This window comes from Furipterus horrens, unplaced genomic scaffold, assembly GCF_987537825.1.
Source record: "Furipterus horrens unplaced genomic scaffold, mFurHor1.1.pri manual_scaffold_2, whole genome shotgun sequence".
NCBI classification, from domain to species: domain Eukaryota; kingdom Metazoa; phylum Chordata; class Mammalia; order Chiroptera; family Furipteridae; genus Furipterus; species Furipterus horrens.
Window position 1 is genome coordinate 144,782,361 of NW_028327172.1, and position 24,863 is coordinate 144,807,223.

At 38.2% G+C, this 24,863-nt stretch overlaps 1 protein-coding gene across 3 annotated transcripts in view; it reads left to right on the forward strand.

Moving 5' to 3' along the window:
• CACNB2 (calcium voltage-gated channel auxiliary subunit beta 2) overlaps positions 1-24,863 on the forward strand; it is a 345,404-nt gene that overhangs the window by 291,340 nt on the left and 29,201 nt on the right. For all 3 annotated transcript variants that reach the window (XM_090266571.1, XM_090266573.1, XM_090266572.1), the window contains 5 exons: positions 10,534-10,656; positions 12,218-12,354; positions 16,080-16,156; positions 21,063-21,196; positions 24,776-24,856. In XM_090266571.1, coding sequence (XP_090122697.1) covers positions 10,534-10,656; positions 12,218-12,354; positions 16,080-16,156; positions 21,063-21,196; positions 24,776-24,856 — 552 coding nt within the window. The remainder of the gene's footprint in view (positions 1-10,533; positions 10,657-12,217; positions 12,355-16,079; positions 16,157-21,062; positions 21,197-24,775; positions 24,857-24,863) is intronic.

Genomic DNA, 24,863 nt, shown 5'->3' on the forward strand with positions numbered 1-24,863 from the left:
TGGGTCCTCCATCCTTCCAGGTGCTCGGGCCCAAAACATTTGACATTGTCGTTGATTCTCTTTCACACCCACATCAAATCTATAAGCAAATCCTGTTGGCTCAACTTTGAAAATGTGTACCCAGAATTGGACTATTTTTAACTGGTCCATTTCTGATGCCCAGGTTTAACAACCATCTTCATTCTCCACCTGTATTACTGTGATAAGTTTTTAATTCAAAAGCCACCATAGTCCTTTTAACATTTCAGACCACATCATTCCCCTACGAAAAACACTTTGGTGACTTCTGATCTCACAGAATAAAAGCCAGAAGTCTTGACTATGATCTGCAAAGCCACACGTAACCTGAGAGCCCCAACCTCATTCTTTGTTCCTTTCCCTAGTTCACTTTACTCTGCCTTGTTCTCCTTATCTTCTGATGTGTCCCACTGCAGGGCCTCTGCATTGGCTCCTACTACTACCTGGAGTCAGATATCTGCATTTCCTCACATCCTTTAAGCTTTTGTTCAAATGTCACCTCTTTGATGCAGGCACCCTGTACTCCCACTTAAAACTGTACCTGCCCCGCCACCTTGCTCCCTGGCTTTCCTTACCTTGTTTCAATTTTTCTTTTTCCACAGTATTTACCACATTCTGACATACTATATACTTTTCTGTTTATGGTATCTGTTACTTAAGATCTATCTCTTTCTTCTAGAATATAAGCTACTAGAAGGCAGGGAATCTTATTTCCTGATGCATCCCAACTGTCCAGAAGTGCCTGATACATAAATGATGGATGGATAGATGGATGGAGATGGATGGATAAATAGATCATTGGAAACTCAAAAAAAGCTTTCCCTGACCACCCCACTTCCTGTTGTCTGCCCGTTTTTCCTCTCGCCATGGTTACTTTCTACTCAGCTTCCTTTTACTTTACCCATTAATTGACTTTATTAATTATCTTATGATATCTTCTCTACTAGAAGGTAAGTTAAGCTATGTGAGGACAAGAACTTGAGATAGTAAGCATGTACTTAATAAATACTCATTAAGTGAGAAGAATATTCAGTCTGGAGAAGAAATTTGAATTGCTCAAATGAATGAATGACATATATAAATTTTATCCTGTGACAAATCTGTGCTTGTTTGATTGTTTTGTCTGATGTTCAGTTATCAAGACTACCCTTGTTTATAATAAAGTAAATATTTTTTTAAATTTTTTAAATTATATTTTCTTGATTATGCTATTATACTTGTTCTTGTTTTTCCCCCTCCACCGAGCACCTCCCACTTCCTCAGTCAATCCTCCCACCATTGTTCATGTCCATGGGTCATACATATAAGTTCCTGTACTGTACTTTACATCCCCATGGCTATTCTGTGACTGCCTGTTTGTAATTCTTAATCACCTCATCTCTTCACCCATTCCCCCACATTCCCCTCGGTAATCTGGCAACCATCAAAACACTCTCTGTTCGCCTTGATTGCATACTTTGTTTTTTAGATTCAATTGTTGATAGGCATGTATTTTTTGTCATTTTATTCTCCATAGTTTTGATCTTTTTCTTAAATAAGTTTCTTTAACATTTCATATAATAAAGTTTGGTGATGATAAACTCCTTTAGTTTTTTCTTGTCTGGGAAGCACTTTATCTGCCCTTTGATTCTAAATGATAGCTTCGCTGAGTAGAGCAATCTTGGCTGTAGGTTCCTGCTTTTCATGACTTTGGATATTTCTTGCCACTCCCTTCTAGCTTGCAAGGTTTCTTTTGAGAAATCAGCTGACAGTCTTATGGGAACTCTCCTATAGGTAACTAACAGCTTTTATCTTGCTGCTTTTAAGATTCTCTCTTTATCTTTAAAATTTGGCTTTGGAAGTATGATGTGTCTTCGAGTGGGCCTCTTTGCAAACATCTTGTTAGGGAATCTCTGTGCTTCCTGGACTTGCATGTCTGTTTCCTTCACTATATTAGGAAAGTTTGCTTTCATTATTCTTTCAAATAGCTTTCCAATTTCTTGCTATTTCTCTTCTGCTGGTACCTCTATGATGCAAATGTTGGACTTCTTGAAGTTGTCCCAAAGGCTGCTTATACTATCCTCATTTTTTGTTTTGATTCTTTTGTTTCTTATTGTTGTTCTGCATTGTTTTTTGCTTCCTTCTGTTCCAAACCATTTATTTGATTCTTGACTTCATCCACTCTACTGTTGTTTCCCTATAAATCGTTCTTTATTTCAATTACTGTATCCTTTGTTTCTGACTGTATCTTTTTTATGCTGCTGAGGCCCTTACTAAGTTCCTTGAGCATCCTAATAACCAATGTTGTGAATTCTGCATCTGACAAATTGCTTATCTCCATTTTGTTTGGCTCTTTTTCTGGAGTTTTGATCTGTTCTTTCATTTGGGCCATGTTTTTTTTTTTTGTCCCCTCATTTTGGCAGCTTCCTTGTGTTTGTTTCTATGTATTAGGTAGAGCTGCTATGATTCCGTATCTTTGTTGTGTGGCCTAATTTAGTAGGTGTCCTGTAGGGTTCAGAGGCACAGCCTCCCCTATTACCCAAGCTGGGTACTCAAGGCGCACCCTTTGTGTGGGTTGAGTACACCTTCATCTTGTAGTAGAGCCTTGGTTGTTGTTGGAACATCAATGGGAGGGATTTACCCAGGCCAGTCAGCGGCAAGAACTGGCTATGACCACTTACCACCTACCTCTGCCCTCTGCGGACCATCAGCTGTGCAGGGGCCAGGTGCTGGTGCTCTGACATGGGCTGTAGCTTTCTACTGGGTGCGCAGGCTCTGGCGTTTCCTGGGTGGTACAGGCCAAGGTCAGCCCCCACCTGTGTTTTGCCCAGGGCATTCTCCCTGAGCTATAAAGCAGTCTGAGATGGCTGCTACTTGTGCTGGGCTTGGAGATTCCCTGTTGAAGCCAAGCTATTAATCTAAGCTGGCTGCTGGTAGTGCCAAGCCCGGTGCTCACTGAGGCCAGCTATTGTTTGTTCGATAAGATTTAGGAAGTTGTGAAGCATGAGCCAAGACCAGCCATTCATATGAAAAGTATTTTGGGTGGGCCCATAAGTTGGATGGGGCAGAGTCTCTGGGGATCTCCAAGGCAGATCAAACAGTGTTAGCCAGGTTGATGGAGTCTCAGATATGGCACCAGTTGCCAGTTCTATTGGGGGAGGGTTCAGAAAAGAGACAATGGCCTCTGCTCACCTTCATCCCAGACACTTCAGTTCCTCCCTTTATACCACTGGTGCCTTTCAAGCTGCTACCCTGATGCTGGAGCTCAGAGGGAGTGAGTCTGAGTAGGTGAGTCCATGTGTGGGTTCTTTAAGAGGAGCTGCTTGGGGCTTCAGCAGTTTCTTTTATCGACTCAATTCCTGCTTGTTTTTACAACCAGAAGTTGTGGGGACTTATCTTCCTGACACTGGAATCCTGTGCTAGGGGGCCTGGTGTGAGGCTGGGACTCCTCGCTCCTGAAATATCCATCCTGAATTTTTATCCACCACATATGGGTGGGAGACCCGCCCATTCTGCATCTGCACCCCTCCTACCTGTCTCTATGGATGGGGTTTCTTTAATTCTGAGTTGTCAGACTTCCATTCAACTCTATTTCTGATGGTTCTGATGGTTGTGAGTGATGGTTGCTCTATATTTTAGTTGTAATTATGATGTTATGATGTGGTTGTGTGAAGAAGAGAGCCATGTCTGCCTACATTACCATCTTGACCGTCCAGGTCCCAAAGATATTTTTAAAAGTTGAATGATTTGCAAAACACAAAGCAAGAATTTTTACAACATATTGTAGACTCTTTTGTATCAATATAAGGAATAAATAGAGTCAAAGATTTTCATTGTATATTGGGAGTATTTTTGATTATCACTGAAAGTAGCAAAATGATCTGAGAAGTACTAATCAGAGAAGATAACTGGCAACTAAAATATTACTATGTAATAAAGCAGATAGCTGTGATCTTATTTCTGAAAGAACATCACCATCTCTTGGGTTCCTGGGTATTTCCTACATAAGACACAATGGATATACTCCCACTGGAGTATTTAAAATTATAGAAGAGTATAGCAGGTTTCACTGGGAATTATTATGTACCGCAAGAAAATGGATCCAAAAACTGATTAGATTGTTTAAGCTCTCTTTTCTGTAGTCTCTTATGATAGGAAACTGTGTCACACTTCCTTTAAATTTCTTTTTAAAATATTGCAAATAGGAAGTAGTTAAAATTTAAGACAAATCAATTATAGATATTAAAACAGACTGTGGGTTTTTCCTTTATATTATTAGCTATTGATGGTTTCAGAATGAAAATGGAAGAACATACTTTCCTATTTAGCATGGTGAAATGTGTCTTTGCAGTTAATAATGCAAAACTCAATGTATGAAAATTCAAGTAATATATTAACCATGATCAGAAGTTTATATTTCTCCTTTGAATGAATTTCATTTTCCTTTTTATCAGTAGGTGTTCTATCACTAGCACATTTTAATAAACTGAAGGTGAACATTTTGTTGTATCTTTTAAAATTAGTATCACTATTAACTCATTAAGTCTCTGTCTGGGAAGAGAGCCAGAGATAGTGCCATGAATTTGTGACGATTTATTTTACTTTTACTTCACAACAAAAGAGTTTTTGTATTGTTTTGTTTTTTGAGATCATGCAGTATTTTTCTTTCTCTGTATGACTTATCTCACTTGGCATAATGCCCTCAAGGTCCTTCATATTATCACAGGTGGTAGAATGTCCTTCTTTATTATAGCTGAATAATATTCCATTGTGGCTATAAATTCTTCATCCGTTCATCCATTGATGGGAACTTAGGTTGTTTTCATGTCTTAGCTACAGTGAATAATGCTACTATGAATACAGGGGCCCAAGATATTTTTTCAACATAGTTTTTGTTTCTTTTGAATAGATTCCCAGAAGTGGAATTGCTGGATCCAAAACAATAATTGTTTTCTGATAGCCTTTGGTCTAACAATTCTAGAGGACTGTGAGAAAATAAAAATTGCTTCTGCTGTTAACTCACATGTATCTCCAACAGGAGCCTGGTGGCTTCCACAGGGCTGGCCCTTGTGGCACTAATGGAGTACCCTTTGATTGTGAGAAAAAGCAAATCCTGTGGTCTCAGAACTATCCACAAATATCCCTCTGGACCTGCCCAATTAGCTCCCCATGTGTGTCTGTTAGTCCCAGGCATTAGTCTCTAAGCAGAGTAGAGCATATGGCAGCATGATTAAGGGCATTAAGAGATGGCTTAGAGGCCAGGAGTCAGAGTAAAAACATCTAGGAGGAGGAAAGTTCGGGAGGATTGAGTGGTTGTCGCTGGGCCACCCTTCTGGGTTGTTAGGACATTCTGTAGTGGTGCTGGAGGGAGGTGGTGAACCCAGAAGGTATGGATCTTTGGCAGCATTCTGTCATATTGATAATTAAATGCAATCACCCATCAAAAGAAGTCCACCCTAAGAGCTGTTAACTGAGTAAAACTCCCTGAGCAGCCACTGTTGAGGCCAAAGAACCGTAGTGATGCTACAAAGAGCTGATGCAGCAACAGCTGCTATAGAAGGACACAGAAAAGGAATCTTCTCCAAAGTAATAAACTTGCAAAGTTAGAATGCTCCCAGAATAACTTTAAGGCTAGTTAAAATCCTTTACATTAGTGTATGCATCGTTTTCTATAAGGAACTTTCTGTGCTTTCTCATGCTTTTAGAACCATAGAAATTGTGGCTATCAGATCTCTCCACACGGTGTCCTTTGTGGCGCTTGGAAGCCATGAAACCACGTATACATATTTTAACATCTCAGTTTTCTTTGCATGAAATAGAGCTTTCTATGCTGTGGGAAAGGGATATGAAGAAAGAAAAGTCATATACAAATAAACAAGAATCGTGTTTTGACATTGTTATTGAACTATCGGGCCACATATTGATTTAAGTGCCAAGATGCAGAAATGCATGTCTTTATAATGAATGCCCATCATTCTAACACATAAAACTACTCATTCAGTGTTTTGTATTAAAAGGGGGGGGGCAAATTGGACTACAGGGCAAACTCAAGCCTAACTGTTTAAATTTGTGAGGACTTTGTGAAATATAACTTTCAAGTATTTAAAACGTCACACAAATATCTAAGTGCTCTAGAATTGCCATCAATGTACCTCTTGGAATGAAGGGCAGTCTAGTACTGAGGGCAGAAGGAACTCTGGCTTTGGAGTGAGAGAGTTGGGTTTGAATACCACCTCCATTACGTATGGCCCAGAAGAACATTTTGGGCCTCAGTTTCCTCATCTGCGAAAAAGGGTTGTTGCTGGAATTAACTTAAATGCGATAGTCTGCATAATACATAGCATGCTGCTCGGCACCTTGCAGACATCCCAAAGTGGTAGCTTTTATAATTGTAAGTTGCGCCATGTACAAGATGAAGAAGGACCTGGAAGAGAACATGATTTCCTTTACATCTGTGTCACTTACTCATTCCTTTCTTCAGAAATATTAACTGAAAGCAGACTGGAGGTCCTGTGGTGAAATGACACAGGCTTAGTGTTTTTAAAGCACTGTTGCATAATTGTCTGGATAACAAGATGCTACTCTTATACAAAATGGTACCTATTGATTTATTCTGAGAATCTGTTCAGGTTTAGTCCATAAGCTGAAATATGGAAAACTTTAATTCTGTGTGGCAAAAGGAAGCTATGAAGTACCCTCACACTCTGTAGCCTGTGTTGATGGGAAGTATCAAAAAAGGTTAAGGACTTGATCAGTTCCTTTCACCTTGACTCAAGAGAGTGAACAGTAAAGACAGGTGGAACAGAATACATCTACATCATGCACCCAGCTCTCCGCAGCCACAAAACAAATTAGCCTGGAATCCAGGTGGAAGGAGACAACAGAAACAGATGATACGGGCTATGGCACTAGCCTGATGTTAAAAGGGTGGAAAGAAAGTGGAATTAAGAATCCTATAGTCTCACAATTACCTTTAATCCTAATGATTCTGTAGCATGGGATGAATCTAAGTCTAAATCTGAATTTGGATTTAAGTACCATTCCATAATGGTCAGTCATGATAGGACCCTACTGCAGGCTGTGAGCCATTTTTATACATATGCTTTCTGACTTTTCTTCCCCTCCAGCTATGACCAAGCCTTTCAGACAAACCTGGGAGGCCCTGGAGTTAGACAGTAGGCCATGGACAACTTGAAGGGGAACCTGCGACCTGGGCAGACCCACTTCTCAAAGCTCGCTGCTATTTTTGGTGCTGGGGCCTGAATGGGCTTTGTTTCCCGCAAGGCCCAGAACACCTCTTGTGTCCTAGCATGTCTTAGAGCTCAGTCTGTCACCACAGTCCACTCTGTCCTGATGTTCCTGTCAGGCCTCTGTAGGGCCACCGTTTCTGGGCTCCTGTTTGTTCATTCTTCTCAGGACTTTGCTTTACCTTAGGGAGCAAAAAACAGAGTAAATGGCCACTGGCCTAGAGACAGAAGAGCCCCAAGAATCAGTGATAAGTCACAAATTGCTACAATGGATGTGAGAGTGAAGTGGATGAGTAGTCCATGTCCCAGGGCCCAGAGACCAAGGTGATTGATGCTGGAAACCTGACAGTGTGGCAGGCTCCCTGATGAGAGTGAGGATCTGAGTGGGCTCCAGGGGAGAGGCCGGAGCGAGGAGAGGGAAAGTCCTGTGAGGCCATTGACCATACTGTGAATAGGCCCAAAATGAAGGTGTCAATGTAAAGCAGGATACGTCTGACAAAAAATGGTTACACGGGACAAAACCTCAAAGATTCCTTAAGGGAGGTTCCATTGGAACTTCTAGTTGACTATTCCCCACACACACACCCCAGAAAACCCTCCATATCTGAGGATGATCAAAGAAAATCAAAATTAAAGAAATAGGACATGGGGGAAAATGATTATGGGTAAACCTTACCATATTCTCAATCTTAAAGAATGGGAAAGAATACTCAATAGAGAAAAACATCTTGAAAATATTTGTATTGTATAATATTCAGCATGTGTCCTATGGCAGATCCTAAACTGTGGTAATTAGTTTGGTCTGAGGAGAGTTTCAGTGAAAGGTCACAGAGGAAATCTTTTGTGCAGGGCCTTAACAGATGAGGGAGTATAGGGAAATATGTATTACTGTGTAGCATTTATTTTTGGTATATAACAACTGCCCATTCATTGAGCTCTCTTGCTATACCAAACACTAACCTAGCTTTGTGACCTGCATTTTTTGTAATCTCATTACAACCCTGCCAGGTTAGTGTAATTACTCTCATTTGAGCCATGAGCCAACATGTTCATGAGAGTAAGGAACATGCCCAGGCCATTCACCTAGTGAACAGCAGAATCACATTTAAATCAGTCCCATTCACAGTCCCGTGTTCTTTTAACCCACGTGAATGGGTTGATGTGGAAAATATCTTCCATGTTATATGCACACTGCTTGAGGTAGATAGAGCTGAAGTGAGTTAAAAATGATATTGTCATTTGGTCCCTTTTGTTAGTATCCTGCGGTCTTTCTCTCAAGCTGATAAGCTCTCTTATTTTGGCTACCTATTTTTTTTCCCCTCCACTTTGACTGTTGTCCATTCTAATTTTAGAAATGGTTTCTGAAGTACAGATATGGAGAGATGGGGTTCTGTGGTTCTCCTTTCCTACCTATAAGTTCTATAAAGGTGATACCTGTATAAACTCCACATCTAATGGTAGCATGTTGGTTATAGGAGGGTGAACCAAGGAAGGAGGCACATTCTGAACTGGTCTTAATCTGAGAAAATACAACTACTATCTGTAGTATCTGTTATGACAGGTTAACTTTCATTGCCTCTTTGTTTTTCTTTTTTTTTTTTTTCCAGTGTCCCCTCTTCCTGCTACCCCAATGTTTGAAAAGTTGATCGTTGCATAAAAGACATGAAACTTTCCATGGTCTCCTCCATAGAGTTGTACACTTAATATTTCTGTCTTCCAGCCTTATGTAAAAAAAAATATGTCACACTTTATCTCTGTATCCTACAAGGGATGAAAGGCCCTAAGAGAAATGAAAGATCATGGTAGCATAAAAAAGATCTTGTATCTATATTTTTATGATCAGAGCTCTCCTTAATAATGGATAGATCTACTCATGAAAATCTTATTTCTATCAGTAAAACTGAGTCTGATTAAGACTCCATACTATTGAAAAGGGCACCATCATCTACTGCTGGTTAAGTTCAAAATAGTGCAGCCCTTTGAACCTCGTTCGGACTAGAATTTAAAAAGGTATTGATAAATCATGACGTATTCATGCTACATCTGGGAATCTATCCCAAGGAAGGAATTCTAAGTAGAAAAGGGATTTTTGTGCAACAGTTTTTCAAAACAGAATACTAATCATAGTGGAAAAAATTATTAATCTTAATGTGAAAAAAAGGATGGCCAATTGGAGTAATTATGTAAATAATAAAATAAGGAAGTCTTATTCCATGAAAAGTGCTATAATACTTTACAAACTGGATTAATATTAAATATATAAGGAGTGTGGCTATGGGAATAAAATCTCTATTTTTAAATTTTTCATGTACAAATGGAAACATCATCATGCTATGAAGAAGTGTGTTTCACTGTAGGACTACGAGCAACTCTTTTTTAAAGCCCATATTTCCATATGAGGAATAACACCTCTTATATCATTAAAAATCATAAAGAGTACCAAGAATTGGATTTCAAACATTTAAAAATCATTTCATGCATATTATGCCCATTACCAGAACTTGGTCCTCTTTTCCCACCTGCATTCTGCAGATGGATCTGAGTAACTTCATAGCTCTCAGCCCAGTCCTCAACCCAAAGAGCAGTCAGGTAGAGTGGGTTAACTGTGGAAAATTTGGAAATGAAGGCAGGTTCTCCATTCCAATTCTCCCTTGTCCTCCTAAACAACTCCAGCTGGGTAGGGAGAAACTGCTTAGAAGAAGTCCATTTGCCATAATGCGAAACAAACACAGTTCCAGTTAGAACAATACCTCTTTTCACTGTTTTGGGAGCTTACCTATTTTTTTCACCTTGTAGATAAACAAGTATTGCCTACATCTCCATCTCAAACAGCAAATATAATCAGTGGTTCTGTTTTCATCCAAAACGTACCTTTTGGAATTATGTCATTCGTTATTAATTAAAGAAGCTGTTTTGGAGGGGAGTGGCCATTACTAAGTCTTTTTCACTGAGACCAAGGAACTGGGCATTTTATCTCTGTGTGCGCTTCCTGATTCCCAGTTGGGACATACTGTCAACTTATAAGCGTATTTCAGTTGTTCATCTTCACCCTCATTACTTGAAGCGCTGCAGGAACACTGGCCTTATTCTAGTTCGAAAATGCATGGTATGTAGCTGAGAACTCAGAGATACCATGTGTATTGAATACTAATAAGCATTTTAGTGATAAAAACTAAAGTGGAAGAAACAATAATGGTTATAACAGTTATTCAGTGTATGTTTGTATTTTAGGGGGGGGAAGGGCAGGAGCACTTGTTTCTTATTTTTTTCCCCTTTTTTCCCTCCTTAGACAAAGCCCGTCGCATTTGCAGTTCGGACAAATGTCAGCTACAGTGCCGCCCATGAAGATGATGTTCCGGTGCCAGGCATGGCCATCTCATTTGAAGCAAAAGATTTTCTGCATGTTAAGGAAGTAAGGAAAATAATTTGAATTCCTGTCAGCATGATTTTTTTTTTGCCTTACAACATCATTTATTTCTTATTGCTGTGAAATATCATTGCATAGAGCTGCAGTTGTATAACATACACACGAAATTGGTGCCTCTCTACATAACCTTTATAAATAAGAAAGCTTTTGCAGGCCGCTTGTGATCACTTCAAGGCTCCCCTGGGCTCTGTGACCCAGAAATTGGAACTACTGGAGGAGATGATCCCTTTTTTTGCTTAACCTATACTTTTAATTTAAATTTTTAACCTTGACTGTGTGTTGTTTTCCCTCATATCTCAAGTTTAACTATCTGGTGATGGTTTAATAAGAATGTCTAGAATTCATGACCTCTCCTCTCTGCTGACAATGTCTAAGCCACTAGTGCCCTATCCTCCTTGATGATCGATTTCCACAGTAGAAGGGAGAGTGGGAGGAGTTGAAGCCAAGAAGGCATGAAATAGATGGCAAGAAAATTCCTTTCCTCTATGCCAAAAGTCAACACTTTCCAGTTAACGACGACTCAGATCTGTCAGTTAGACAAATTCAACCTTAATGCAGGTTTATTTCAAGTTAACATTTGTCAAATGCACACTGTGCAGAATACTGTATTAAATGGCCAGACATTCTCCCTGCCTGATGAGTTCTCTGTATGTGAGCGTGATGTTTCCCTAGACTTTCAGGAACCTGCAGTTGGAGTCTAGGGGATGATATGTCCTAGGAAGCCTACGTAAATGTAACTATTCACTGCACTAAAGGCTATCGGCAAAGGAGGTGATGACTACCTATTAAAAGAGCCTAGAGAATTTAGAGTCTCCCACTTCATTAATGTTTAAAAAGAGATGTGAAATATTGGCTAGGAGGAAAGTATAGAAAGTTTTCAAAAGTGATGATGTGCCTGGAATCTGACTTTATTTCAGGAAAAAAGATTAGCCCAGGGTCTCCTCCAGATGGCTGATGCTCAGAAAAGAATCTCCTTCTACCATGAAGGAATAAGAAACCAGAATGGATATTCTTCTTTGAAATGTTTAAGGACAGACTTTAAAAATACAATTTAGTTGAGGGAAATCAAACCACACCATAAAGGTTTAGGATAAATAGTTCATCCATGAGAGAGAAATCTTCAACATGAGCAGAAATAGAGAAGTCATCTATGAATACCATACCATGCTAATTGTAGACATGTTTGCACGAAGGTAAATTTTGCTCTGATGCAAACACTCTCTGGTTCTTAATGGTCTCTCATTAGGAAGGGCAGTTAATTTTTGAGCAAGGAGAATTTAACCTTCTCACAGTTGACAGCAGCAGCTGTGCTGGAATTCAGACCAGTCTTAGTTCTTAGCCAAATTATTCACTTTAACTAAAAATACTTCGCTTTTATATGCTTATTCCATGAATCTAAGGGTTTTTTGAATTGTGATAGGTGAAGCACAGTTCATTGTAATTGATGTAACAATTCTCTCCACTGAAATCAGTGAATGTGGAAAAAAACGATTTGAGGATTTGAACTTCTATGCACTGATCTTCACAATTCTGATTTTGTGTTTAGAAATTTAACAATGACTGGTGGATAGGACGATTGGTTAAAGAAGGCTGTGAAATCGGATTCATCCCAAGCCCAGTGAAACTAGAAAATATGAGGCTACAGCATGAACAGAGAGCCAAGCAAGGGAAATTCTACTCCAGGTATGAGAACATCAAGTGTTTGTGGAGAAGTTCAGATTACACAATCATTCACGTGCTGCTGTTTGCTGTATTCCACAATCTTTATGACATGTTATCAAATGGACGGGTGATAGGGCTTATTAATAGTATCATAAGTCTTGCAACTTAAACAGTCCATCCCTGCATCTCGTTTTCATTCAATTGGGGAGAAAATCAAATTAATTATTATCATTAATGAAAGTAGCTAAGGTCATAAAATATTAAATTCAGGCTTCAATGCAGAGGAAATTCTCAAGTCCTAATCTTCCACTGAAAATATTCTGGCACTGAGCAAACTTGGTGATGAGTCTGTGTCTACAGCTGCCTGGTGTGGCAGGAGATATTTTAGAGATGACAGTCCTAGGCATCACTGCAGAGAGCAGCCCTTGTGACCCATGAGGTTTCATTTTCACTTGAGAAACTCAATGTTCAGTTCTCCCTACTGCTAAGCACTTAAAGGGAAACTCAATATGAAACCAGTTAAAAGTGCCTTTGCAGATAGCAATTAAATGAGTTATGTAATAGGCCGAGACTGAATAACCCTTGCTAGCATTCTGGCAGTGGTTTGCCTCACACTGAAAGAATCACTAGAAGGGTTCCTCAGATGGAGTGAATTTGAAATTAAACCCTATGCAGCCAAGTCCAGAACCTGGCATGCTTCTTCCCTCTGTGAAAGAATGGGATACGGACAAGCCTTTTATTTGGTGTGAATAACTAGGTTCCTGTTTTCTCTAACTTATATTTTGTTTATATAAAGATGCAGATCCTTTGTCAATGATAATGTTTTAGTGTTGGCAAGAATTTTTTTTTTCAAGAGTCCACAACAAGTAAAATGGAAGATGCTTTTTGGTGTGAAATATCCATCTTCTCTAACTTGTATTTCATCACTGTCGGGTTCTGTTAGTTCAGATGGATCCCTTTCTTTCTTGAGACCTCTACCCTATATTTGATTTTTATTAATATTTGGGCTATTTGGGGCCCTCAGATTGTGAGATGCATTTAGTCATAAAAAACATAGAGGTGTGGAGATAAACAAAGCATGTGCATTTTACCTGTGGGATGCTGACGATCTGATATTATTTGTTCCATCTCTAGTGTTCTAGTGGTTTTCATGTATATTTTTCTATTTTCTATATTGATAATGGTATCCTAATACTAATTAATAAAATCTTGTAATTTGGAAAAGCTTCATTTTCCTGGGGCACAGACATTGCTATTACCAGTTTTGTAGAACTGTACATACTTTATTTGAAGGTATCTCAGCCGAGGGACGTTTTGTTTTGGGTTTAGTTTGTTAAGGAGCATTCAGCATTTTCCAGAGTGTTCCTGTCTAGTCACTTGAGAGAAGGATTGCATGGTCAAATGAATTCAGGACAATAAAAAGTTACTTTAGGATTTTTCAAGAGTCTTTACAATGTTAACATGCACTGTAAATCTGGATGGTGGCATGGGGATTTTTTTTTAATGCATATACATAAGTTATTTTATACAAATGTTTCTTGGTTTATGTCTTAGGAATACTGTTGTAGAATGCATTGCAGAAAATTTGGAATAGGCTTTTGCAGAAACAGATTTATGTATCTTTTTCTCCTTCATATACGAACTGAGAAAGAAAAACTTCTGAAGGAATGAGAAGAGATAAGCTTTTGCAAAAAAAAAAAAATAGTTAAGGAAGCCCAGTTTACTCGGCCTCCCACCTGGGCACCCGGGCCTAGTGTTAGACATTGGCTCAGCCCTGCAAGTACCTGTGGGAACGGTGTGTGTATTAGGGCCTCAACTTCTCAAATGAGGAAACAGGCCAAGAAAAGGTAGGGAACTTGACCAAGGTCACACAACTAGAAAGTGGTAGAATCAGGATGAATTGACTGTAGCCTGACGTTGGATGGACTACCACGCTCTCTGTGAATCATGCAGAACAAGACCTGACATAGCAAGCACACAACAAATTATCATTATTGCCAGCTGTTATTATTAACTATATTAGATACATTATTTGTTCTTGCATATTTTTCCTTTTGAAGTTCTATACTGTCTCTGCATTGGGGGAGTCCAACACCTCACAACTTAGTCTGGGGAACTGGGTTACCTTTCCTATAACCATATATATTTTCTTGATTATTTTTTTTGTCATGTCTCTTTACCTAAGCTTTTGCCTAAATATGCGAAAATATTTTTACTTCCTTTCAGAGGTTTTTATATTTGTCTTCTAAAATTTTAAATAGAGTCTTGTTTTGAGAACATAATTGGAATTCAGCAGTATTTTAAAACTCATACATAAATTGTAAAAATTGACTGAAATCAGAGGTAGCAGAATTGCAGAACTGCTCAAGAAAGGTGGCATTGAAATAGAATATCAAATTAAGAACAAATTTGCATTCTGAACATTTTGATTACAATGTTTGTCGCAATTTTATACAATTCAAATAATACTTTGACTTTAATTAAAGTTCAAAGAGAATGTGAAACAAACCCATGTGTGAACTGAAATTAGACTTGGTACTTTAGAAAAGAAAAATTCTGGAAGAAAATGTTTTTGGCCTGGTAATGGGTATTGTGTAACTACTGGAGACTGATGCTATAAATACCACTTTTTATTTATTTTATATATTGCCTGCTGTTCTTGTTAAAGTATCTTTTAAGAACCTGAAAAATACGTAGAGGCCTTATGATAGTTGCTTAAAATTTTTGATGTTTGTTTTATGCATTAAAATCCCAGTTTAGTAGTGATAAAATTCAAGCTGCTACTGTTATTTTAGTGGAACTTTCATTTTTGTATAATTGTTTACATAAGTAACTACTGCCTTTTGATACATAGACACTCTGTGTAGCAAATTATTTCAACCAGACCCTGGCTGGGCTATGATAATAAACTTCAGGCAATAAAACCGTCCTCCTGAAATTTCATGTCCCTCTTTTAAGATATTCCTTTCCATCTTCATTTGTGAGGGGGCCATTTAGTAATATGTTATTTAGTGTGCTGCTACACTGGTGAACACATAAATGCTGTTGTTGTCATGTTAACTCCAAACCTTTTAAGACACAGAACTGTGTCTTATATAAAATTTTAGAATTTGGTAGTTCTGAAGTATATACCCTTCAGATCATCCCTAAATTAAGCAAGTTGAATCCTCCACATTAACCAGGCTTGAGAAACGTTCTAGATACGATTGAAGGGTTCAGTGATACATATAACACTGTTTGTCATGTTCCTTCGTGTGCCTTTTAAAGGTTAGCAAGTTTTTATATTGCTGTTTTTCTTATATAGATCGCTCATGACAATTGGAGTCCTTTCAATCTTAGTATACCAAAAATAATCAAGCTAAGACATTGAGCAGGAACCAAATAAAAAGGAAACAATAAGTTTCTCTCTTCAGAGAGTCTCTAAGATAAAAGAAGCAAGGGAAATCTCTGCTGTTATCTACCTGTGATCCTGGTAGAGAATTTGAGGGCTGCCGAAATTACCTGAATTCCCTTCCATTCCCCCAGGGCCGTTTAAAATTAAACCTTGAATTTGGAAGAGAGACTATAACGTGGCTGCCTGCAATACCAGGAATCTCCACTAGGAAATTACTGTTTGCCTCCTTGTAGGGAAGACAGATCTAAGATTCCATAAAAACACAATGAGTAATCGTGTTTATTGAGCAATACAAATGTTTTACTATCTGAAGTAAGTGTCAGATTTAATATAAATTTTTGCTTTACTCCAGTAAATCAGGAGGAAATTCATCATCCAGTTTGGGTGACATAGTACCTAGTTCCAGAAAATCTACACCTCCATCCTCTGGTAAGTAGGTGATAAGTGCTGAACAACTGACTTACTGCATTTCACGCTTTCCTCAGTCTTACCTGGTTGTGTGACTTTACATGCACTTCCCTGTGCGAACCCTTGAAATGTTAAAAGGGATCAGAAATAAGAGAGCCCATATACAGTTAGGAAGAATCTGGGAACATTTTTTCTAGCTTTGGAAAAAAAAGTTAAAGGACATATGTCAGTGTCTTCACTGCCAGTTGCTTTAATGACCAAGTGATAACTGGATTTCACTTTTTACCCCTAGCCTCCACTGTGGTGCCTGGCACATTGTCATGAGGACTGCAGGGGTGAAGGCCCATTAACAGCCCCAGTGCCTGTGAAGTGTAGGCCTCATGTTAAGTAAAAAGAGAAGAAGAATTAAAAGTTTGGAAAGGTGAGGAAAGGAAAATAAAATGAGGGAATCATAGGCCTGACATGAGCTGTACTCAAAAGACCCTGTGGAAGATGTGTAGAAGTATCAAAAAAAAAAAAAAAAAAAAGATAGAAATATTGGTAGGAAGAGTGACTACTGCTTTATTTATAAAGTAGTAGGTTCATGCTTAGGGTTGTTAGATAAAATAAAGGACACCCAGGTAAAACTGAATTTCAAGTAAACAACAAATAACTTTTTAGCATCAGTACATACTGTATGAGATATACTTACTGCTAAAAAATTACTTATTGGCTATCTGAAATTCAAATTTAACTGAATTTGTATTTGCTAAATGTGGCAGCTCTACCATTCTGCCGTAGGAAGAGGAGACTAATTGGTCGAAGTACATGAAAGCCCATGATCAGTCTGAGTTTGCTAAGAGATGCAATTGAGAGTCATGGTAGAATTATAAGGATTCGCCGGCCGAGCGTTCGAGCAGTGATTCCGTACCTGATTTCTAGGAAACTGAAGGTGGGAAGAGGTCAGATAGAGAAAAGTGTGCATCTATGAAGTTAAGGAACTAGCTGCACTTTGACTGCTGTGTCTTAAGAACAGGACTCCCCTATTAGTAATCGTCACACTTCATTTTGGATGTTGGAGGCTTTTAGAGACCAACCAAGGGCTTCTTAGTAAAAACTATAGGACATAGGACATTTTGCATGAGCAAGATGTGACCACAGTAAGAAATAAGTCATTGTCGGATGCAGGTCGATTTCAAAAACCACATACTTATAATTTAGAGCAATTCTAAGTTGCTCAAAATTAAGGAAAACTGTTTGTTTGAAAGGAAAACATGAAGCTTTTTTTAGGTATTATGTGAGGCACAGGAGAAAGGAGGCTTATCTGAGTTTCTTGTCAGAAGTGTTAGGTTGTAGGGATTACAGGAGAAAACTTATACTCTTCCTGTACATGTTAAAGGCTGTCAGGAGACTCCAGAGGCTAGAGAGCTGAGCTGGGAAAAAGCTACATTGTGAAAGCAGCAGCTCTTTCCGCAGCTGGCAGCCCCACCTGTGCAGGCCAGGGAGGCTCCTCCTCTCCCTCTAACCATGCTGCAGCCTTCTTGTCCTTTTGGCAGTATAATGAGAGTAGGTGCACTTTGAAGGGTAAGTCTGTATTTGTAAAATCACATTTCATTTTTGTAGCCAGATGTGTGTCATTACTAAAATAAAGTTCAATTAAGAGTTTAATATAATAAAATAAAAGTGATTTAAACCTTCACCCAAGTTTTATACTGATACAGGACTCTGGAATAACTTTTCTGAATACCAGGAATAGAAAATGCTTGTTTCTGAGTGGATTGGAGATATTAACCAACTACAAAATGTATCATAGACATGTCAGAATCCTGACATCATTTTGTATTAATAGCCCAACTTATCTAAAGGAAAACTTCAGAAAATTCTACAGAGAGGATCCCCCACCCACTTCAAGAGAAAGCTGCCTAATCTATCAAATGCAGATTAGTCTGCAATCACAATATTCATCTTTGTTTCCCAGAAGCCCTACCGACAATTCTCCTCATCCATGGCTGGACAAAAGAATATAAACATCTACCTATACTAAATACATTTGGAAATTCTCAAGAATTTGGAAAAGGAAATATTTCCACTTCACATCTGGGCAACGGGATAGTAGCCAGTTGTACAATGCATACCCACACCTACACGAATGCATTACTCCTGTGTGCCACTTAGTTGACCCAAGTGTCTAAGATTAAACTAATATTTAAATCTCATAAAATGTCCCCAAGACTATCAAAAAAAGAAAAAAAAAGCATCCTAGTGAGAAAGAATAGAAGAAACTAATTTCAAATTTATGGAAGCATTTTTTCCCAAGTAAATACCAATGTTTGCCAAGGTATGAAATTAAAAAGGGGCCACACTTCTCAGCATGAGAACCATTGAGTCGAATAGTGTGTATAGAACTATGAAGAGAATTGAACATGCTTCCTAACTCTTTAGTGTGTTTCTTTAATGTGTTTTGAAAGTGACCAAATGTTTTGGAATTATCTGTGTTTCAGAATGAACCCATATGTCTTTAGTTTTAAGTTAACCAAAAGTCAGAACTGATAAGTTGGAATGTTGTCAACGTGGGGTTTTGAGCCCTGGTGACCAAATACAGGTAAATTTCAAACCTGACTCAGGCTATGTGTGTGTGTAGACAAACAATTGGGCAATGTCACAGCTAAATTTTTTATACATTTCTACTTTCTTTAAAAGATAAAAAATCCATCTGATCACAGCATGTCAGAATCAATGGATAAATCAAAATCCAGTTCAAGAACTTTGCTATCCCAAGGTTCTGTCAACTGTGATGTGCAAGTAGGTCTCAATTTCAAAAAGGCTCTCAGGGGGTATTGTCCCTAGAAAGTGGCTTTATAAGCCCAATAAAAGATGAGAAAGATAAACCTATACAGGAATTTACCACCAGGAGGGAAACTTGTCTGATGTGGGTTAAGACATAGTATAGGAATAGTGAAAAAGTGACCCTGATACTGTGTCATATCCAGGAAGACACTAATGACCTGCTTACTACGATGGGATTCAATGATAAACATTACAGGGTGCTATAAAAGTCAGCATCGATTCCAAATCCTGGGCACCTTTTATAATGTTTCCATTGCACGCTATGGGCTGAACCATCTTGTCCATCAATATGCCTACATGGCAAAGAAAAAGACGTATTTACTAGGTAAGTCTAACTAAATTCCTGGAATTAACTCAGTCCACTATTACCTTCATCAGTGGGAAAATCATACCTCTCCTTTATGCCAACAATAGCTGATATTGGCAATATTGTGCAAACAATGCCTGGTTTTACACGTCATCATGGGCTTCTGACCTAATCAAATGAAAAGGAACAATTAAACAAAAGGTCCTAGTTTTCAAAAGGCTGAGTCATCTAATGTCTAATAACTGCAGAGTTGAAATATAATGTGACGCCTGTCAGATGATCTCTTGTCATTTGCAAAGGTTAGCAGCAGCTGTCCTGAGCGCTGATGCAGCTGGTGGATCACAGGGAGGGGTAGTGGCTTCGCAGCACTGAGCTGCCTGTTTATTCCAGGGGCGTCATTTGTTCCTTAAAGCTGAATGTGCTGTGGTTTCTGTTAGAGAGGTATCATGTGTAATATGATGCTATGATGCTCTCCTGGGGCAAGTAGATTTTCTTCTTTTCTTCTACTTGACCTCAGCTCAACCATAGAATAATTTTCTAGGGAGCTCAGATCTGTGATGCTCTCTGCACCCTGACACTGGGGACCCAACCTCACTGGGGAGCAAAGGGAACTGAAGAGCACGCTGGCTTGGAGAAGAGACCTTGCCTGAAGTGGCCCCAGTGTGGCGAGTGGAAGGGACTCCCAGAGGCAGGAGAACCAAGTTCTGAGTCCTGGCTCTGCTGAGTGTTTGCCGAGAACACGTCCCTTAAACTCTTTAAGACTTTATCTTTTAAAACTTAAAAGTAAGAGAGTCAAAGATTATCTTTAAGATGTTTTCCAGCTCTGACTCTAACAGTTGATAAAATTCTCTAGTAATTGCACATGGAAGCATTTTATAAACTTCAAAATGGGCCTTTATTTATTTTTTTTATTTTTTAATGTAACACTTAATTTTGAAGTGAAATATTTTCAGGGTGAAAAGATCTTTAAAAGGGAAAGCCCATTGAACCACAAAGCTACATCTCTCATTCTGCAGATCAGGAGACCAGTGGCATATTCTCTTAGGTCGTGTGCCCTTCCCCCAGCCTCTTGTATTAATCCAGTGGCTTTACTGAAATCCTTGGAAGTCTCCTTAGGTCACCTTTATTAGACTCATGTCATTGGATTCATTGTTTTTCTATTAGTCTTCAATCAGTCCTGCCCTTTAATCAGGTTGCACATCTCATCTGGAAATCATTTTAATCCTTCCCCTTCTGGAACCCTCCCTGAATCATTTCCCTTGTGTATGACTTATTTGTGTGGTCTGAATTTAGGATATTCTATTCTCTCTTTCCTTTAAAGTCCTGTGGCATTTTGAGTGAACCTTTTCACATTGCCCAGTTTTCACAAAAAAACAAGGAAACTATGAAATCTGAGGCACATTGGAGTTGCTTATTACCTAAAAGCTGGTTTAAGATATTGTAAGGAGTGACATGAAATGTTCTGTACCATATTTGCATACATTGATATGGAAAATATCAATATTATGTTTGAAACTACAGATTAAAAATGTTCCTCTAAAAGTATTTTTTGAGATCTAGTATAAAATCTGTCAAGCAAACAGATATCATAAGGGGACTTTCAGTTTTATTAGGTTTAATTACATTGTATCCTTAACATGTTTTACCTTTAAATTTTACTTTGTTTACTGTGCTGAACACTCATGATAGATCTTTTATGAAGATTAATTTTATTTTCTTTCATTTTATTTTTTTGTAACCTCTTTTTCCTCTCCTGTCCACCTGATGATTTTTGAATTGTTTGTCTGTATATAGCTATAGACATAGATGCCACTGGCTTAGAGGCAGAAGAAAATGATATTCCAGCAAACCACCGCTCCCCTAAACCCAGTGCAAACAGTGTAACGTCACCCCACTCCAAAGAGAAAAGAATGCCCTTCTTTAAGAAGGTAACATTAACTTCCAAGCTCCCATCTGTCCACCTGCTCAACTGCACTGCGTCACATTTCTGGTCCTGTTGACTGTCTGCGTCCTTGACAAGCCAATAACATGCATGCTTTGTTATTCTTTGTTTCCTTTCCATGCTGCTGTAGCTAAGCAGAAGCAGAAATCGGTAAGTCTACATTGACATAAGCTGTGTTGATCCTGCCACTGGCATCATTAGCATTCAATCCCACAGTTCTATGAGATACAGTCATTTCTGTCCTCAGAAAAGAACCTACCAAACAACCTATTGAGTCCATGCATTGAAAACCAACTAAATTCAGCGAGTGACCTGTGAAAGCACTATTACAGTACTTATCCTTTTTGATGGAATAATATCTACCACCAAGGGAACTTGTTTAAACCTTCAAGGGTGTCAAACACTGGCAACGCCATATAATGCACCTCTATTGTGCATGCTTATTCTGTCTGTCTTTGTCTCTTTCTTTTTTTCTGGAAAGTTAACTTATAATCAAGCATATTAAGACCATTATTAGATTCTGATTTATGATATCCAGATACATAGCTTGTACGAAAAAAAATTATTCAAGTCTTAATTTAGTCAGTATTTAAACTTCTAATCCATTAGGTGCAAAATCTGCAGATGAACAAGACCAGTGGAAAACTGCAGGCTTGTTTTGGCGGTTTACTGTGAGTTTTTCCTATTGTCATATATAAATACTCTCCCAATGTTCTTGCCTCCTCCATCGGTCAGATTTCAGCATCTCACCTGTTGGACAATGGGGCGGTGGCCGTGTGCACAGCCTTTGCCACGGGCCAACCAAGATGCTACACAGTGATGCTCCTCGTCACCTGACTGAAAACTAGGTAGTCCTGAGCTCTCTTTACTCCAAAGTCTAGTTCCTTTCAGCACATTTTGTAGTTTCGAAGCATTATTTTTTAAGGATGTCTCCCCACCAATGCCCATTCCTTCCCTTCGTTTACACACCACTTTGCACAGCCTACTCTGCTGTGTTTATAGTCATACTTCCTCATCACCAAGTCCTGCCCAGCAGTGAGTGTATCATGGCAACAGATGCAGAGTAAAGCCCACTCTGCTCTAAGCTCTGCACATCCTAAACTCTTCTCCACACCCAAGTATTTTGCTCTGTGGAGGAACATTAAAGTCATCAATGAGATGTCAGATACAGAACTGTGAAGTTGCTGTGTTTTAAATAAATTTATTATGGTTACTTTAATAATGGAAGACCTCAGCACCCCAGGCAAAAAATTAAACAGCTGGGTTATTTGTGTTAAAACAGGAACCCTAGCCCATCTCTCTTGTCCCGTCTTCTTATCACAGCAAAAACTAACAGCCAAGTGATTATGGGTGTGAAAGCCTAGAAAGTCAATGTTGCTAACTGAGCTGCTCTGGGCTTTACTGGGCAGTAGCATGAACTAAAACCATGTTAGTCAAAATGAGATTTTTTTGAAGTTTTCTTACTCTTAAATTCCAAACCTTTAAAAATACTTAGCACAATTTTTCCACTGAAGAACTCAAACAGCATAAGGTTAGCAGAAAAGGGTAGATAAGAATAATGGTGTCATTATTAATAGGGCACTAAGTACCAATATTCCATCAAATAAGGTAATTTCTGTAGCTACCCTATTGATTAAGCTGACTGATTACCAGCAGGAACCAAAGACCTATCAAATACTGGGCTACTTAATACTTAAAGACTTAAAATAAAATTTCTTGGTAGCCATTACTAAAATGCATGCAATTTATTTTCCTAATTACAATGATGGGAAAGGTATTCTTATATATCATAGTTATAAAGTCTTGGCTTCTAAACATTTTCAGTATAATCCCAGGTGGTATAACTAATAATTTAATAAATATGCTTATGATGCCTTCGGCACTGGTATTCATTCTTCTTATGTTATTGATTATGTGGTCAACTTCAGTGTAGAGTTCAAAAACAAAACAGAAAGAAAGTCTGAGATTTAGTGTAACATTGTTCTCTGTGTTTTAGGTTGCTTTTAGAGTGGTGCTTATGTGGCATTTGTGCTGTCACTGTATTATGTTTGTCTTGGTTTCTTTTTTTTTTTTCCTGTCTAAAAATGTATTCTACCTTTATTGTGGCTTTTTACATTAATTGTGGATACTAGGTAAAATTTTAAGCAATAAAATTTGACAGCACAATCACAGTAATACTTTCTCCCCTCTGATATTTGTCTATGACTATGACTGAGCACTCAGGCAGAAGTTCTAGAATTTGAAATGCTTTTTAATTCTCCCCTTTAGCAAGTTAAATTTAATTGAATTCAGAAAGTGTGTAATGAGAAATTTTAAGCAATAATAAAATGTTCTGGAGCAACAGGCTGATGCAAAAATTATATTCATATTTGTACATCATGTTATCAAATGCTTATCAAAATAGTTTAAAGAATATTTTTCTGTTGGTCTATGTTATGAAAAGAAATTCTTAAAATATTTTTTCAGGTGCTTTTAGTGCAAAAAAATTCATGTAATGATGATTTATTTACCTCAGTGCTAAGGCCATCTCTCTCTTCTGCATTAAAAAATGTAATTTTAGAGATCAGCATAATATTTTTTGCTACCAAAATAGCAATTTTAATATAATCATACAAATTAGCAGTTACTTAATATTTTAGAAAATTTTTATTTTGATTATTTGAAGCAGTTAACCTCAAAAGCTTGGGAATTTTTAGAAATTCCTACCAAATTTAGTTCCTTCCCCTTCTCTTTCAAAAGAAAGAAAAATTATTGGGGGAAGCCATGAGTTAGTTATATAACAGAAACACCACTACACACTCGAGAAGCTTTATAGAGATGCAACTTAATAACCTTTTGAAGCCATTAAAATAGGCTTGATTATCACACATTATCTTCTTTTCCTCTAAGACACATAAACCTTGCTTTTTAAGTTTCAAGACATAGAAACCAACAATCCAAAAATATTAATCGCTAAGCTGTAGATAGTAATCCTGATTACTGTTTACTGAAACAAGCATGCCTGCTATTTTAAACTCTCACGGGAAAGTAAGACTTTTCAAGTGTTTGGTAATGAGAATTACAGTGTTTTGAAACTAGGTTTTATCCAGGTAAGACAGACATGTAAGACGCAAAGGTAATGAGACCTTTCTTTTCTTCGTACTTAACCATGTTAGGTCTGAAAATGTGGCTCTTCAGAAAATTCCAATGCATCTGAAAAGCAGTCTTAACTTCAGTCAAGTCTAACGCACCTATTCTGCATGAGGCATGTTTCTGTCTGTTCTGCCAACTAGTTTTCATCCAAAAGCAGCACCTTCTGCTTTAGGAACTAATCATTAGTAGCATTTCTTAAGGAAGGAGAGAAAAAAAAAACCCGTAGACCACTTAATAGCTTGAAAACTTTAGGAAAACCAACCCATTAGTCTTTGATTGGGTTTATTTAGAAAAGAGGCAAGTTAAAAAAAAAAAAAAAATGTCTGGAAAGCCAGTGCCTCATATTACCAGGTTCAGAAAAAACAGTTTTTACGCAAAGTACTTAAGTTCCCACTGCCTGCAAACTGTCTGAAGTCATCTCCTCTCTCCCCAGACAGAGCACACACCCCCCTATGATGTGGTACCTTCCATGAGACCCGTGGTCTTGGTGGGCCCTTCTCTGAAAGGGTACGAAGTAAGTA